Source organism: Arachis hypogaea, chromosome 3 (assembly GCF_003086295.3).
Source record: "Arachis hypogaea cultivar Tifrunner chromosome 3, arahy.Tifrunner.gnm2.J5K5, whole genome shotgun sequence".
Taxonomy (NCBI): Eukaryota; Viridiplantae; Streptophyta; class Magnoliopsida; order Fabales; family Fabaceae; genus Arachis; species Arachis hypogaea.
Window position 1 is genome coordinate 126,494,644 of NC_092038.1, and position 15,654 is coordinate 126,510,297.

The 15,654-nt window shown below is 32.4% G+C and overlaps 3 protein-coding genes across 3 annotated transcripts; 1 reads left to right on the forward strand and 2 right to left on the reverse strand.

Annotated features, from left to right (window-relative positions):
- Positions 1-381: 381 nt before the first annotated feature.
- LOC140183589 (uncharacterized) lies at positions 382-1,260 on the forward strand. Its single transcript, XM_072232047.1, has one exon. It carries the CDS (start codon positions 382-384, stop codon positions 1,258-1,260), a length of 879 nt encoding a protein of 292 aa, XP_072088148.1.
- Positions 1,261-5,580: 4,320 nt separating this feature from the next.
- Positions 5,581-6,303, reverse strand: LOC140183590 (protein FAR1-RELATED SEQUENCE 5-like). The gene has a single exon (XM_072232048.1). The coding sequence runs from the start codon at positions 6,301-6,303 to the stop codon at positions 5,581-5,583; it is 723 nt and encodes a 240-aa protein (XP_072088149.1).
- A 3,419-nt stretch (positions 6,304-9,722) lies between these two features.
- On the reverse strand, positions 9,723-12,747 carry LOC112791377 (protein CELLULOSE SYNTHASE INTERACTIVE 1). Its single transcript, XM_025834184.3, has one exon. It carries the CDS (start codon positions 11,740-11,742, stop codon positions 9,994-9,996), a length of 1,749 nt encoding a protein of 582 aa, XP_025689969.1. The 5' UTR covers positions 11,743-12,747; the 3' UTR covers positions 9,723-9,993.
- Between the last annotated feature and the right edge of the window lie 2,907 nt (positions 12,748-15,654).

Consider the following 15,654-nt stretch of genomic DNA (forward strand, 5'->3'; position numbering starts at 1 on the left):
GAATATTTTGTTAAAGGTAAATCAAATGAATAAGATTGAAAATTATATACCAATGAATAAGATTGAATAAATCAATGATTTTGTACTTTAATTAAGTAATTAATGCACGTGATAATGTTGTACTTTAATTTCGATAATGATTTCTAATAAAATCATTGATTAATTACGATAATGATTTGTAATAAAATTATAATTTCGATAATGATTTTGTTACATTTGCTAATACACGTTCATTATTTAGTAAATCAATAATTTTGTGGCATAAGGCAAGATATAATTTTACCTGTGATTCTTAGAGGCTCAAGGCAAGATATAATTCAGTCTTCTATTAATTCTTCATATTTGTAGCATAACTGTAAGGTTTTAAAGCTTAAAAAAAATATGAGATTGTCACTAGATGAAAACAACAACATACAAGAACATAGAAATTTTGCAGAATGGCTACTCAAAATTGGTGATGGTTTGGCTGGTGATACAACAGATGGTGAATCGATCGTTCATATACCATCTGACATTTTGATTAAGAACTCTGAGACAGCTTTGGATGACCTCATTGATTTCGTGTATCCAGATATGTTATCCAATTTATCCGTTGAAAATTATTTCAATGATAGAGCAATTCTTGCACCAATTTTGGATTGTGTCAGTGATGTCAACAACAAGATGACTGCAGGATTACTTGGACATGAAAGAGTCTACTTAAGTTCAGATTCTGTGTGTGCTGAAGAGGGAAATATGAAATTTGAGTTAGATGCTTTCTCGCTGGAGATTTTAAATGGAATAAATTGTTCAGGTCTACCACCACACAAGTTGGTTCTAAAGGTTGGCGCTCCTGTTATGTTGCTGCGGAATATAGACCAAACTAATGGTTTGTGCAATGGAACGAGGATGCAAGTTAGAAGAATGGGAAATCATGTGATAGAATGCAAGACTTTAACTGGTAACAAAGCTGGAAGTATTGTCCTTATCCCAAGACTGAATCTAATTCCAAATAATGAAACATTGCCGGTCAGATTTCAAAGAAGACAATTCCCAATTATTATGTCATTTGCAATGACAATAAATAAGTCTCAGGGACAAACTCTATCGAAAGTTGGAATTTACCTTCCAAGGCCAGTTTTCACCCATGGTCAATTGTATGTTGCGTTATCAAGAGTAACGAGTAAAGATGGTCTGCAAGTGCTGTTGCAAGATCATGGACACTTAGAAGATAACTGCACGATGAATGTGGTATATAGAAAAGTTTTTGAGAGCCTATAATAAAAAGGTAATAACAAAATGTCTTACTAAATCTATTTATTTATTAAACTTTATTACTATCACTTAAAAAAATTTAGAAATTCTAGGAACTAATAGATGAATTTTTATTGTATATTAATAGTTTGAGAATATTAAAATTATCCTAAAAATTCGTATAATTTTATTCTCTTGACAAATAATTTTATAATTACGTTAATCATATAATTTTATATACAAACATTGATACAGTGTTGTTTCATGTATATATTTTGCAGGTATCAAAGGATAGCATTGAATTGTTATTCATTAGATTTAAACTATTTATTGTTTATTACAAAACTTTCTGCATCAGGATTCCCTATTAATTTGTTCTTCATTTTAAGCTGATTTTGATATTTTCTTACTTCACAGTAAACTAACATATAAAATTTTGTTGGTAGATTTAAGTATTACTAGATTATTTATGGTCATATTGAGTATATATACCTGATTTATTGAAAAAAGTAGATTAAATAACTATTTTATAGTTAATACAATTAACACTATATTAAAAAAAGAAAAACAATGCATACAAGTTATTTTTTTATTAATTAAATTATTATAATTAAAATAAAATTTAACATAACAACTTAAAATTATAATTTCAATCTTATCACGTGCATGGCACGGATGATTAAGTTTGTTAAAAAATAAAATTGAGATAAAATGAGTCACTCTCTTTGATTTTTATCTTATCATAGATTCTGTTTCGTATTAGGTAGTTTGATCATAATCCCTTAAAAATTGAAACCAACATGACTTAGTCTAAGTAATTAGTTAATCCACTTTAACAAATTTCAGGATTTGAATTCTGCAGAGCAACTCATTCAATTCGCAACGGATTAATCCATGTTCTCTTTGGCCGCGTTCTCCAATCTCCGCAATCTTGTTTATAGTTGTAGGCGTGGAGATACAAACTCTACGCTCACTTGACCAAAGTAAAAAGTAAAAAAGAAACTCTACTCTCTCATCATCTCATGTTCTCTTTGAAAAGGAAAACATCCGAATCCAGGGGCCCGATTTGATACGCCCTGCTTCAATGGAGTTTCAATACTCCAAAAACAAAAGACAATGTAAAAGTATATATTTGGAGTTTTAAAGCTCCATAAATGGGAAAGAAGAGGAGAGTTTTTTTTGGGCTATAACTAGTGGACCTATGTTAAGTTGAATGGCCTTTTTTGTTAGTATTTCATATTATAGCGAGAAAAAAAATTTGGGCTAAGAGTTTTTTTTATTTGGTATATTTTATTTTTTCTTGGACTATTATACAATTAACCAAAAACATGAAAAAAAATTGAAAGACCTGAAATTATAATGACAACCTTTTAGAGTTAATTTTAAAAATTAAAATCTCTTTTAAAATCAGAGTAATTTATATTGAATTAGAAATATGATATAATTTTAAAAAGGAGTAAACTATAAAAATAAATATATATATTTAAAAAATTTGAAATGACAATTATATTGCTGTAAAGTTAATTTTAAAATTTAAAATCTATTATATATCTCTAATTTTATAATCAAAACGTGCTACATATTATTTTTTTATTGCAATTGGAATTAAATCTTTTCCTCTAAAATTAAGAAATTTTCTTTTTTTTTTACTAATTTTACAACCAAAATATGCCACATGTTACTCTCATTGTAGTTGAAATTAAATTTTTTCCTCCAAAATTAAAGAATTATTCCCTCATCCTTACTAATTTTACAACCAAAATGTGTCACATCTTACTCCCTCATTGCAATTGAAATCAAATCTTTCCCTCCAAAATTAAACAAATTTCTCCTCTTCCCTCTTTCCTCTTCCTTTCTCTATTTCTCTTATTCCGCCAACCACTCTATCTATTTTATATATCATTATCAATATCATTATATCAATGACTAATTACTAATTTGATAATCAAAATGTGCAACATGACATTCTTTAATTGCATTAAAATTAAAATTGAAATTGAAATACACCTATATTATGTATCATATGTTACTATCTAATTTAATAATCAAATGTGTGATATGACACTCTCTTGTTAAAATTGAGAAACATGTTTTTTTTTTCAAAATTAATAAACTACCTTCCTAAATTCTCTCATCTACCTCTCTCTATTTTTCAATTTCTCTCTACTATTTTTACTTTATATATAATTTATATTTTATATTATTAATTTGACAAATCAAAATATGTCATTCGATATTTTGTTACCGTTAAAATAAATTTTTTTCATCCAAAATTAACAAACTCTCACTCTCACGCTTACTCTCATTCTTCATCTTTATCTTTCTTTCTCTTTTCTCTCATTCTCTATTTTTTCTATCTTTCTATTTTACAGAAAACAAAATTAAAAAATAATATAATTTAAATAAAAAATATTATTATTGTTATTATATACATAGTTATTTAGTTTTTTTTATTTAGTTTTAAATTTTTACCGCTTCTCTTTTTAATTTATATTTTTATTTTTCTTCTTTCAAATATTTATTACATATAATTTGAATGTTATAATTAAAAGTTAGAATCAAGATTCAATTGTTTTAAAAAAAATAATTTTGAGTTAATTTTATAGCTATCAGTATAATTTTTTATGCGAATATCTAATTATATTTTTATATACACAAGGAGAAAAAATATTATTTTTAAATAGTAAGTATAAAAATTAATTATTTCTATTTGTGCAATAGATTTAATAGTTAATACCTAATTAAATGTAAAAGTATACACATTAAATTGCTTTAAATTTTAGATAACGAATGTTAAAATTAATTATTAATAAAAAATTAGACTTTTTCATATAAAAATAATAACTAAAAATTTTATTATTTAATTTTTAATCTACAGATACCTTGGTCTTCTTATTTAGAGATTTTTGTCAACCTACAACTTTTTTTTGTAAGAGTAGTTTGATTTTATAACTCTTGTGTGCCATGCATAATCTATACTATCAAAATAAAGTAGACCGTAATTTTAAAAAAAAAATTATATTCTCGTAATGTTATTACGTGTAAAAATACTAGTTTCTTTTAAAGTTATAATATTAAAGTTTAAATTTGAAACGAACAAAATTTGATAAAAACAAAATTCCTTCCATATCTAATACGTCACCCATGGTAGCCTAAGAACGTCATGTGTTTTTGATTACTTTAATTAAGTATTAGCGTTTTATAGTGAATTTAATTATAATATTTTTTAAATTTTTAAATTTAATTAGCTTAAGTATTTTGAGGTTTAAATTTAACTATTTATATTTAATTTATTCTATTATATAAAAATCTATTCTTATTATACATACTAAAGTTTAAGCTTAAATAATTAACTTATTGTGCTAATTCTCATTTTATTCATTTTACTTTAATTTGTATCATTCTTTTTCATGGTTACTTAATGAATGATAACATGTTATCTTAGTGCTTGTTCAGTTCATGTTATTAAAAAAATTAATCGAGAGTAATAATTTAAAAAATTGAAGAAAAAAAAGATAGAGCAAATAAACTGCATTTAATTATTTAAAAACTAACACACTTTTTTAAAATAAAATAAAAATTTCTTATTTATAACAAATTTTTTAGGATTCACTTGTTTTTACTTTTATAAAGTATTATGTGTTTGTTGGTCTAAAAATTGGTATTAAATTTTCATTTCTAAAATTTTAGTATTTCAGTATCTCCAAAAATTAGGATCACAAGAGACTGAAATTTTTAGAGACAGTGACTGCTACTTTAATAATATTTTGAGAAAAATGACAAATAGATCCTTGACCATCTTTTCTGCGGATATTTTTCCCCCCAAGGAGTGGAAAATACATTCATGTCCTTGACCCCACCAAAACGTGAACAACTTTACCCGTCCATTGTAGTGGCTCGGTTGGACCCGATGAAAAAGTCTGACGTGACTCCCGTGGTGCTGACCAAGCCATTACGGGAGCCTACGTGACATGTAGCTTTTGAAAATATGACTGAAGGTTGTGGTAGGTTTAGAGAATGGGGGTTGAATCTATACCTTTCTTTTAATTACTGAAATGACCTTTTAAAACAAACTTTTAATTCTGATTCTGTTTGAACTCAGCAGCGAAAATTTATGAGACAATTTTTTTTTGTCTCATGAATATCAGAAAATAGAACACAGCAGAGAAGAGAAAAGCTAACACCAGCATGTATCCTGGTTCGGTTGCCTTGTGCAATGCAACCTACGTCCAGTCTCCTCCACAACAATGGAAGAATTTCCACTATACTTAAAAGTATTACATACATCAATTCTACAGGATTGACACAATCCTTTCACACTCAAGTTCTAACCTAACTTGACATTGGCTATGCTAATACAGAAATAATGTGTTCACAGGAAATGCCAAAAGATTCCATACGCATGCATGAACAAGTGATTGCATTACCATTATCCACCCACTCAACCTCCCATACGTTGGCTAGTTTGGCATACCTACAAACATAATAAATTACACTATTGTCTCTGGTTTGGTAATCCACGACTCTCATTGCACCCGACCGAATAAGAATAGGCCTAAATAAAAAGAATACCTCCCTTGTGTAAGTATCAGCAGCACACATCTCAAGGGGTTCAATACAAGTTTGCATAACTGGAACTCCACGAGCAGATTCATATTCAGCATAAAATTTCCTAAACTGCATATGGCCCAACATTCGTTGGAAGTGCTCAATAAACTCGGATAAGTCATAATGAGGCTTAGTATACTTTCCAATTAATGAATGCAAACCCTCACAGTGTGATGTAGTCCTAAATCCAGCAAAAAACTTCCCTCGGATGTAACATGTTGCCCATGATCGATATTTCTCATAAATTTTATTTAGCCATTCCTTTTCCTCAACCCCAAATTTCTCTACCAATGTTTGCCACTTGTTACGGAACACTGAAATCTCGTAATCTCCTAACATGCAATCCTTAAACTTAGATGTGAAACGAGGACTACACATATTTGTCGTTGCATTACGCAGGAGATGCCAAGCACACAATCTGTGGTGAGTACCAGGCAATACTTCCTCAATCGCATTCTTCATTGTCCTTGCCCATCAGTTATCACAGAGGATGGGGTTTTACCATTCATTGCCTCCAAAAACTGTTGCAACACCCATATATAAGTATCATCGTCTCATCTGTTACAATGCATGCAGCAAAGACAACAATTTGGTTGTGATGGTTGACACCTGTGAATACAACAAAAGGACACTTATGTTTATTCTTATTGTATGTAGCATCAAACGCAACATTTTCAAACAATTCATAGTCCTCTCTGTATAAACCATCACACCAAAAGAGATTTAGTAACCTTCCATCCGTTGCCCGAAGCTTTTCGTAGTATAAAGATTTATCCTTTGCAGCCATCTCCTCCAAATACTTTAATGCTCTACCCACATTCTCTGGAATCTCACACCTCATCTTAGCTATCTGATTGTACATGTCTCTAGGGTCATAGTTCAACTTGTCAAAACCCCCCACTTTGACTTGCTAGCAAAGCATAAACCTAGGATGTGCTAATTTCCGACTTGCGCATGTTGTTCATGAGTGCAATTTCGGCTTTAGATATACTCCGATGACCTGGCAATAACCTGCTCAACCGGCCTTCCAATAGTTCGTGATTATGGATATTTGAAAATCGGGTTACATGCCATCTTCTAGTTACCCCTACAAACTTGACTTAGAATTGAGCTTCATACCCATTCTTGTCTCAGTCTTTGGTTCCCTTTTTCTGTTTGGCAAAGTGTACCACTTCTCTAATCGATATCCTTACCGAAAACACACAAATATCTGAATGTAGGTCTCGTCATTTGAGTTCTTCCAATTTTTGTCTTTTCTTGCACTGAAATCCTGGCTCTTTGCAAATTTGTTGTAAAATTCAAAAGCAATTGGTACGGTTCCAAAGTGAAACTTGTCAACTTCAACCTCACCAATGCTTAAAAAATCAAGTTTCAATAAATTCTCAATTGAATCCAATCCATATGCATCATCATAATCATAATCTGTCAATTCTTTAAATATCTCCTTATCGTCTAACTCATCACCAAATTTTTCTTCCTGCTGCAACTCATCTAAGTATGACTCATCACCTGAATACTTCTCATTATAAAAAATACTATCCTCATGCTCATACTCACATTTGTCCATGATCTCGTCCTCTCCCATGAATGAAATTCGCAAAGAAAAAATTCGTAATAAAAATTAAGATATGAGTACTAAGTACTACAAGACAAAATGCTTTCGGAAAAAGCTCCAAAAATTAAACTTACAAATAAAGAAATCAAACAACACCAAAATATGTGTTATTTATTTTTTGCCTAGTAAATTAAATACTACACAGTGATAATTAGGCATAAATTATTAACAAATCTTAATAATAAGTTGGTATCAGTTTACATAACATTATCTTTACAGACAAAAATTACTTATCAAATGACTAAAATTCATTATAGAAAAAGTCATATTTCTCGACCTCAAAGAAAAGCAATCAAATGAAAAAAGGAGTACAAAATTTTCATTACAAAAAATGCCGAGTTTAAATAATTTTGAGTCTATTCGATTAACAAACTTACAAATTTAGCGATCATGAATGAATGTCATATCATCACAATAGCTTACAACAACAGTAGGTTATGTGCCAGTTAAAAATCATTCTAAGTTTTAATTTTTATTTACATACTAGGAGAATAAAATTCAACATAACAAATATGACCATATAATAACCACAAATCAATACCAATACCAATATCACATTTAAAGTAGCATCAATTTACAAGCAAGACAAAATTTTAAAACATGCATTACTATCAAAATAATAGAACTAGTATCAACTAAGACAAATTGCCAAATCCCAAATGAAACAAGTATAAAACGAGTAAATAGGTATTACAATGCAAAAAATTTTATTTAACAATATTTAAAAATAAAAAAGCAGATAGACTATTGAAAAATTATTACACTTTAAAAAAAAAAAGAAGATAAAGTTTAAATTTTTTCCGATTCATCAGGTCTTCCAGATGCAAAACGGCATATATGGAACTCAATTTTGAACCTATGACGGCAAGAATATGATTAGCGGTGTCTTGTCGAAGCTCTCGATGACCATCGAAATATCACGACCGGAGAAGAAAACGCGTCAGGTATTGTAGTGGTACAGCAGTGGTCAGAGACTGACGGTGTCCTGGAAGAGTTGCGTGCAGTGATAGGCAGTGGCTTGGAACTCCCCTGCGGCAGGGATTTTGAACCTTGAGGTTATTGGGGAGGGAGTCTGCTTCAACATAGTGGTTGAAAAAGAAGTAGATTTACTGTTCAGATTTTGTTGTTGTATTTGGATCCGGTAGGTTTAGATTTTTTTGGGCTTTGCCCATGTCAAAAAAGAAAAACTGGTTAAATTTAAAATAATAATTAATTATAATATTAATAATATAAAAAAATTTTAAAATTCCAAATATTAGGGGAGTATTGTAGCATGTACCGAATCCAAGCTAACTGATGTAACAAAGATAATTTGTAACTCTAAATGGCTTTATCATGTTTTCTTAACCGCATTTAGGAACAAGTGACATCACTAGGAAACCGACACAATATGCTTATATATATGCACACCAATCTTGAAAACATAGTTAAGAAATTAAATGTGAACCGTGTTCTCCATGCATTGGATTCTATTGAATAATGTTGATCCAATATTATAAAATAACACAAATCTTTGAACCTTGAAAGCCTTCAGTAAGTGAAATAATAAATTCGGAATGAGAGCTTCAAATCTTTTGAGCTTTCTGTGCCTTCCAGGATGAGCCTATTGGATATGCAAATTCACATGTTTCCCATTGTGTAGCCATATCTACCTTTGGTTTTATTGACCCAACACCTTCACATCTTCACATAACACAAGGTTATAGATTTCCACCATTCACACCTTTAAAGTTTAAACCATTTATTTATTTACATCAAGTGGCTGAATCTTTAACCAACATAAAAGAGTAAAATCTACATCCTTAGCCACCCACTCGCGTGAAAATTAAGTGAAATAATCAATACATGTTTACAAGATGGTTATGCGTGTCTTTGACAAAATTTTAAATCATTGATTTCACCAATCACCGATTATACCTAAACACACTTTACTCTAGATAAGACAAATGTGTTATTTTAGAACTTGAAAAGCAAATAGTAATTAATAAAAGGAAGAAAACAAAAAAGTATATGCATCAATAAAAGAAAATGTTGGTGTATACATTCTTCATCAGCAGCAAGGAATTTACTATAAAGTATAAACAAAAAATCAGTAAAAGCCAAGAGCAAGCATTGCTAGAGACAAATAATGCAGATGGAAACTTCATCTATCGCTATCTTCTTTGCATACTCACATGCTTCCCACGGATTGAAGTGTCTGTCTTTCCCATGTGGTCACACACACTCATCCACAAATTCATAACAATAAAATATTTCTCAAGAATAATTCCAACAACACATCAAAATAGATATCTGTAATTAGTAATTAATTAACATTATTTGTTTGTCATATCATATAATATAATAATATAATAACTCTTTAAAAATCTACAACAAAGCTTTTATGGTATCATCACTACATCTTGTTACAAATCTCAACACGAAGCTGTGCTATTCTTGTCATGAAATGAAAACAGAAGAAACCAATTAGCAAAACTTGTAAGTCACTTATGTAAATATACAGTTAAAAAGAAAAGAAAAAAAAGAATCAGATTCATTCATGAATGCCAGATTCCACTGAACAAGCTGCGGAACCTGTTTGTGGATAGCTTCTTTGCAAGTTTCTTGGCATCAGAAGAAACTTGAGCATCTGCAAGCTTCTCAATGCTCTTTGCATAACCAGAACTAACAATCTTTTTCCTCCCACTATTGCAACTTGTCAATGACATTAAGATTGAGATTAAGTACTTTTTGTTACCTGAATTCCCCTCTTCAGGATCAAGCAATTGAAGGATAAGTGCAATGTTATGGTCATCCTGCACAAACCTCTTTCTGTTCTTAGGCAACATAACCAACCCAGAGAGTGCCTCAGCTGCCATTTCGCGAACCTCGAACGATTTCGCATTCAGGAATTTCACAAGCTCAGCCATGAAACCTGCATCCCCCATTGATTTCTTGGCCTCCTCGGACGTTCCAGACAATCGAAATGCCACTTTCAGCGCCAATTCTTGAATGGAAACCTCGCCATTTCGAACATAATACAGCAAACTATCCACAAAACCGTAACTAATCAAAGCACTCACAGAGCTAAGCGGAGAGAAAAACAAATTCTCAATAGCCCTTATTGAAATCTCCCTTGTTTTGTAAGAACAGGGCCATTTAGGATCAAGAACACGCAACAGAGCACGGATTCCACCTTCTCTAATCACCATCTGCTTAACCAATTCATCACCAGAGGCAATGTTCTGAATGAAGCCTATTGAATTCACTTGAATGGCTTCATCCCTGGACCTCACAAGCCTTATAAACGTAGAAACCGCACCTTCCTCAATCATAAACCTCTTAATCTCTTCAACACTAACAAGATTGCTTAACACACCGCACGCATGACCAATCAAATCTCCGTCACAACCACCATCATCACCATCACAAATTCTAAGCAACGCAGTGACACCACCATGTGCAGAAACACACCAAGCGTTATCAGAATTCTCAGTGAGCTTCACCAAACACCTCGCTGCAGCAACTTTCCCTTCTTCGCTCCCACAATCCAGCACCCTAACCAACGGCGCAACCACTCCTGAATTTACCAAATTGCCCTTGTAGCAACCAAATCCTGCAATCACAGAAACAACCTTTGCACTCTCCTCTTGGAGTCCCGATTCAGTTGAACCAAGAAACCCAACCAGCACATGAACCACGTCACCAACGTCCACAACGGCCTTAACGTACCTCTCATCCTCGACGACAACCTCGTACAGGTTCCTGAGAGCCACTTTCTTCATACCCAAATCCCCAATCTTCATCCTCGTTAATAGGTCCCTCACGTAGAACCTTATGTCTTCTCTTGAAGCGCCAAGACTCGGTTTTGAAACGACGAGGGCAGACCCATTCGCCAATATTCCCTTTTTGTAAATCTCCGAGAGGGTGCTGACGTGGCCGTCCAGCTTTGCGATCGCCACGTCCAAATCGCTCTGCATAAGGAGCTTCCCGCTGTAGGAGAGGTCGGAGCAACGGCGCGCCAAGTCGCGGCACTCTCCGGCGGTCGAAATCACCGATGGGAGGATGCCCGTGAGCTGTGGGTTCTCGCCGGAGTCGCAGTTCTCGGCGGCGATTAGGCCGGAGTGGAGCTCCTCGAGCTTGGTCCGGATGAGTTGCCATTTGGTGGCGAAGGCCCTGATCGAGAGGGAGAGGGAGAGCACGGTGGCAATGAGCTCCGCTGCTCGCCGGAGGAGGTTGGAAGTTCCGGCGGGTGCCTCCTTCCTAAAGGAGTTGGGTTCTCCGGCGAAGTCTTCTTCGTTACCCATATTCCCTATTAAATATTTTCAGAGTTATCAGTGGCTGTGGTGGAAACCCATTTCCGGTGAAAATATTGCGGCCAGGTCACGATGGTTAGAATCCGAGCAACGATCTTATCATAAAAGAAAACAAAGAGAGTCAGAGAAATAGAAAGAAGTTCTTTTTTTTTTCCGGCAGATCTGTGCTTATCCCTTAGATTGCAGCTGATACAGACTTGGATACTAGTAACTGATTACCGAAATACCCTCCTAGAATTCTCCCTAGAAAATGTAATCTTGTGCTTCAGTGGGGTAGTTGTGTCATTTAATGGTGAGTTGTTTCGTTGGAAGTTGAAGGGCAAATGGAAAAGAAAACCGAAATGAGACAGATGAGAGTGCCCTGTTTGGATTGACTTAAATTGGGAGATGGTTTTGTCCATATTACATTTGGAAACACACATAACATTACTATATTATAATAAAATTCTTAAAACATAGGACCCGAAAGGGAACTTAATTATGAAAAAAAAAAGCAACCAAACGAATAGGTAAGGTAAGCTACAAGCAAACAGAGCATGCATTACAAAATCTTGCACCTTTTTATAATTAATCTTATTTTTGTGATGGAAATGGAAGTTAGCAGTTAACAGTTATTTAGTAGCAGGATTAATCAGTTTACTGTTACTGAAGACGTAGTAGGTAGCTTAATAACCCCACTATTTTACTTGTCTAATTAAAAAGTTAGACACCAGTAAAGTGATTCTGATTCTGATTCTTCAGGGCATGGAAACATAAAGCGTTAGTATCTCTATCAAGACTAAAATTGTATTTAAAATTTGCATAATTATGAGATGCATATGTAGAAATTGCATCAGCCATATATTAAAGGGGTGATTATAAATAAGAGCGAGGATTGTGAATCAGTAGATAGGAAAGTGCAAGTGATGGACCACAGCTTAATATATAAGATGAGAAAAAGAAGTAGAAATGGGAAATGAGAGGGCCACCCATGTGAATCCCTTTGTTGGGTTGGATGCCTTGAGCAAGCAGAGACCTCCTTTTGAGTGAAATAACAATAACAAGAACTAATTCACACAAAAGTTTCTTTCTTTTCCACCCACTTTTCTTGTTCTCCCTTCTAAACCCTAGACAGTAAAACAAGAGTCCAAGGAAAGCCAAAGGAGTCTATAGCCGCATGCTCACCTCAGTCAAATTTTTAATTAAATTAAGAATATGATTTCGATCATCTTTATAAGTACATAATTCACACCCTTTGAATTAGCTTTTATGGTTGAGTTAAGTTTGTATAAGTTGAGTATAATACCAGAGTCTATCTTCTTGTAGTTGCTATACTTGAGCATACATAGATATCAGATCATTGTTTTTGGTGTAAAATAATATTTACTATTTAACCTAGCTTGGATTATCACTATAACACATAGTTTAAAGCGACAAAAGTAGGGTTCACGAGATATCATGAATAGAAGGGACCAAACGGTAATAGCATAGGGAGCAGGCTCAAAGCAAATTAGCAAAAGAGTAAATTAAAGCTGCCCCCGTGGTCATGACAATCCCGAATAAAAAAGCATTAAGATATTGACCATATCCCCACCAAGAATAGAAGATCACTTTTTATTTGCAGAATTTATGGGGGTTAGTTAGGGAATTATCTGAAGGGTAAAGGATGAAGCTGCATTTTTTCTTTTAATGACACGATATAACGAGACAATTAAGGTAAAACAAATTTGGATGACCCATCATGTCATTTGATGTCTAATTATTCACAAGCACTTATAGATTAAAGTCCAAAATAGCATTATTCTTTGCTGGTCACGGATTCTTATAGTCTTACATATAAATATAACGTGACAATAAAACTATGCTTTGACTAAACCCTTTAATTAATTAAGCTTAGTACCTTATAACATAACTTCTTCCAAAGCAATTCAGCATGGTTCTTTTTGTAAGCTAAGTAGTAATTTGTGATCATATATAGGTCCAACCTTGCTGGTTGAACGAAAACATCAACAGGTTGTCTCAAAAAAAAAAAAATAATAATAATAATAAATGTATTGCAAAATATTATTATACATATTTTATATACATTGATCCCCATAGAGTATAATTGCAATTTTCGCAAGTGTAGTGTACACATGCCTAAATGAAGGGGTCAGCGACCCTATATTGCATGTAAGTGACTCCATATCATGGAAGCAAAATGTGGGGTCTTTTTTTGCTCTAATTGATTTCATTGTGTCTTAGATCTGTGCACCACTACTCCTAAGTCACTTCATATATATAATAAAGCAGAACTGAATCTAGCTAGCTTATGATTCAATCTTAGATGCTTATTAAGGCTTCTAGCTACCACTAGGCACTGCTCACTGGATTGTGCTTTGTAACTAGTAATCATGCATGATCACTTTCTATAATTCATATAGGTTTGGTCTCAGATTTACTATTGAACCAAAAAGGGTTAATTTACTTACTGACTAAGCCCTTATTCGTTTGAGTCCAAAAGCAATGTGTTATTTTTGTTGTGTGATATGTATATGTTAGGTGGAGATGGCCATTCATATGTAAAAGCCATAAAACGCTACCTTTGAGTAGGGAAGAAGCGAAATTCAAGGCAGTAGAAAAAGTCTGAAAATGTCTTAGCTTTCAAGAGAAAAGTAGCTATATATAAATAAAAACAATAACACCTAATCTAATCTAATGTTCATCATCAACTCAAACAACTTCAATACCGGAGATTGCATGATATGACAATGTGGATTTGGTATTAATTCTTGTATAATACGAACAATATATTTAGTAATAAATATGTCACATAATGACTCCACCTATCATAAAGATGTGTTACATGGAAAATACATTAATTATTGTCATATGAATTTGTTGTGGGGTTTAAGCAATCAAATTGGTTTGAAGGAAACGCCAAGGGTTGTGTGATAAAATTAATATCAAACAAAGTACCTTTTCTTAAGTATGTTACTCAAAGATCCATAATAAGTATATAGTTTGAGAATAACATTTTTTTTGTCTTTAGGACCAATACAATTGACGTAACCTTAGCAAGAATTGAGAAGATACCAACCACGCTGTATCATCTGTTTGGTATATAACATTTTCTGTATCCCATCACTTTCACGTACGTCTCATTAACCATTCATGGGACTATAGCCAATAGCGTCTAACCAACAATATTATTATTAAGATAATAATACGTAATTTTTAATTAGACTATGCTATATATATACTAAAATCAGTTACCAGTATAAAATACATGTTAGAAGATAAATACATATTAAAAATAAATTAAATTATACATGTATTTATATATAAATATATTAGTGGCTGATTTTAATGTACGAATAGTATTTTTTGTTTTAATTAATAAAATTATTATTAGCTATTCTAATTTCTAGCGGTTGTAAAATTACCTTAACAATTTGAAATAAAAAGAATAATATTTTTTTCCAAAAAAAAAAAAGAAATCAAGAGTAGTAGTCTTCTTTTTCTTTAATTTTTCTAATAATATATATTTTGGCATATGCCTCAAGCTAAGCAAGAATGATGTCTCTACCACTACCACTATGGAAGCTGAGAAAATAGTGACTTGATGGGTAGAAACACATAGTAATGCAAATCAGACACCAAATAATATCCTTTTCACAATCTTGACCAAAATAAACATTAACATACATGATGATAATGGCTATATATGGAGTTATGGACTAGCTTGAGTGCCTTATTTTGCGACCACTACTATTAGCTACAAATTTTGAATATGATGCCTTACCAAAACTCTGTGCAGTTCCATGCCCTCTAATAATTCACTGATCAATTTGGATTGTTCAAGGGAATAACGCACGTTATTAATCATTACATTAGCTAAAAAGAAAGGGTAGAATTATAGTATAGATGAGAAAGATATATACA

Excerpts from the sequence above, each read along its gene's own strand:
- LOC140183589 (XM_072232047.1), top strand. The coding sequence starts at position 382 with ATGAGATTGTCACTAGATGAAAACAACAACATACAAGAACATAGAAAT.
- LOC140183590 (XM_072232048.1), bottom strand. The coding sequence starts at position 6,303 with ATGAAGAATGCGATTGAGGAAGTATTGCCTGGTACTCACCACAGATTG.
- LOC112791377 (XM_025834184.3), bottom strand. The coding sequence starts at position 11,742 with ATGGGTAACGAAGAAGACTTCGCCGGAGAACCCAACTCCTTTAGGAAG.